A 2610-nucleotide genomic window follows, 5' to 3' on the forward strand; every position below is an offset into this window, starting at 1 on the left:
AAAAAAAAAACACAAGGGAGCCTGCATCGGATCGCAACTTGGAAGGTTTTTGGATTTTATCCAAACAGTGATCACCAGGCTATATTGATTACAGTGGGTACGCCTACAAGAAAGAAGAGTTGTCGATGGAGAACCAACGGCTTGAACACGAAGACTTTCGATGGCGCCTCGTTCACTTTAATGCTAGAGGACGAGTGTGAATTGAAAGGGTCAGCCGAGGAAAAGGCGCGTACACTAACCTCTTTTATATCTGGGGCTTGTGATGCAGCTATGACCCGTTCAAGGCCTTGGAAACACCATTCGTCAGTGTACTGGTGGACGGATACTATTAACGATCTTCGCTGATGTTGCAACCAAGCAAGAAGAAGTTACCAGCGAGCGAGATGTTTGCCGGAGTTTCCTGTGCTTCAAGAAGAGTTCAAGAGAGATAGAAGGAACCTCCGAGAAGCCATTAAAGAAAGCAAACGACGGTGCTGGAGAGAACTCTGTGATGAGGTGGATGCAGACCCACGGGCTAGACCTTACAAAAAAAAAAAATGCTTTTAACACTGCAAGATGGACCTGTATAATAGATGCCCTACGGACTTTGGCGGTGCCAGCCTATCTTATGAGAGTTCTCACAGACTACTTCAAAGATAGAGTTCTGTTTTATTTTTCAGACATTAGCCAAAGGAGATACAAGGTAACTGGTGGTATCCCACAAGGCTCGGTATTAGGGCCTCTTTTGTGGAACGTCATGTACGACGCAATCTTCAAATTGACATAGCAGGAGGGAGGCACAGTTGTGGGATTCGTATATAAGCTAATAATAATTATATAAGCTAATAATTTATAAGTTAAATAAAAATAATTAAATAATAATAATAACAATTTACAAATTATTAAATTATTACATAAGCTAATAATTTATAAATTGAATAATAATAATTTATGAATTATCATATAAGCTAACAGTATATCCAAACTGGGATCATTACTTACAATAAAATAACAGAAACAAAAACTATATATCTTTATAGTGAAGATAGGTATCCAATTCTAAGTATAAGGCTCTGCGTTACATATACAAAAACAAGTTTAAGATTCGATTGGTACAGACAAAAATTCATACAACTATTTTTGGTTAATATAGCTAATATGGACCTACACTTAGAGTAATTGCATATTTACCAGAGAATCGTAGTTGGGTAATTATTCTCGAGTAAGCTATGGGGCTGCTGATCTTTAGGTAGCTTTGAGGATGGTCCGTTTAATGAAGACCCTACCGTACCACGGGTTAGAGGTCGATTCTCGTAATATCTTTGACGAATTCCCGAAATCTATCCAAGATCTCCCCAATTCTAATTTTGATACTTACCGGATCTTTGAATAGCGTTACCTAGCTTAAGAACTCCATATATAAATACTGAAAATGCTATTTAAAGAAATCACAGGAACAAAATATTGCTATTTCAAAAATCTAAAGAAGATACATACCTTCGAAATTTATCTCGGGGAATTTTTCCACTAAGTCTAGGTCGATATCCCCAAAATAACGGTGGAGCAGCGAATGGATTTTTTCACAACGCTCCAATTCCAGTTCAGGAGAAAGTTCAAAAAGATTACCATTGCTAATAACATCAAGTATGGTTATTTCAAATTTAAAAAGTTATGTGCACTAAAATTATGATATATCTATTCCACACTGGATAAGAAATAAGCTTAAAGATGTGAAGTGGGTTCATAACATTTGATAAAAAAATGAAAATAATGTTAAATTAACCAATCAGTTATAAATTTGACATTTAGTTTTGACCTTTCTGTAAGCACCGTCGATGTTGGATACTTTGCATCTTAAAGGATAACATTCCTCCAATGGCGTTGAAAGTTTCGTAGCCGACCAGTGGAAGTGAAAGGTGCAAAAGTGTAGAGAGAAAAAGAGAAGAAATATACCTTTTGATTAGTGGTTGCAAAGTTTAGTTAAAAAATAATGGTATTTTTTCCCCTGACATTCTCTGTTTTTTTTGTTTTTAAATACTTTTTATTTATTGATAGATATTACAATCTGCCACACAGTTGTGGGCAATAGTTAATAGTGATGAATGATCACATTCATACTAAAATAAAATGAAATAAGAATAAAAATAAATAATGAATGAAAAAAAACACCTCTCTTAAAATATATCCAAACAGAAGGATAAACAAAATGAACATAATCAAACTATGTGTATGAAAAAAAAAATAATGATATAGTCTCTAGTCACATTTACACTCTAAAAAAAAACCGTGCCCGTGTAGGCCTCATATTTCCGTGACAACGTATACTCTATGCTAATATTACATAAATATTATTCGTAATATTAGAATCTTGCAATTCAAATGCTTTTCTTTTTCTATATTCTCGCTTTCGCTGCGTTTCATAATTACGGCATGCTTCGGCTTGTTCCGGTGTATCTGAGAATTTTAAACGTTTTCTAAAGTCACTTTGACGATCACTATTAGATTTAGCAACACTTTCACGTTTACTACCTATATTCACAGGTTCAATACCAGTGGTATACTGATGCAATCTCAACATGTATTAGGTTATATACTTTTAATTAATTCCAATGAATTTTATTATTATCACCA

At 34.6% G+C, this 2610-nt stretch overlaps 1 protein-coding gene across 2 annotated transcripts in view; it reads right to left on the bottom strand.

Moving 5' to 3' along the window:
• LOC136796196 (ATP synthase-coupling factor 6, mitochondrial-like) overlaps positions 1–2610 on the bottom strand; it is a 6673-nt gene that overhangs the window by 3358 nt on the left and 705 nt on the right. For both annotated transcript variants that reach the window (XM_067049195.1, XM_067049194.1), the window contains exon 2: positions 1477–1610. In XM_067049195.1, coding sequence (XP_066905296.1) covers positions 1477–1610 — 134 coding nt within the window. The remainder of the gene's footprint in view (positions 1–1476; positions 1611–2610) is intronic.

Source organism: Halyomorpha halys, unplaced genomic scaffold (assembly GCF_000696795.3).
Source record: "Halyomorpha halys isolate HHAL.00 unplaced genomic scaffold, Hhal_1.1 Scaffold676.1, whole genome shotgun sequence".
In the NCBI taxonomy this organism is placed as follows: Eukaryota; Metazoa; Arthropoda; class Insecta; order Hemiptera; family Pentatomidae; genus Halyomorpha; species Halyomorpha halys.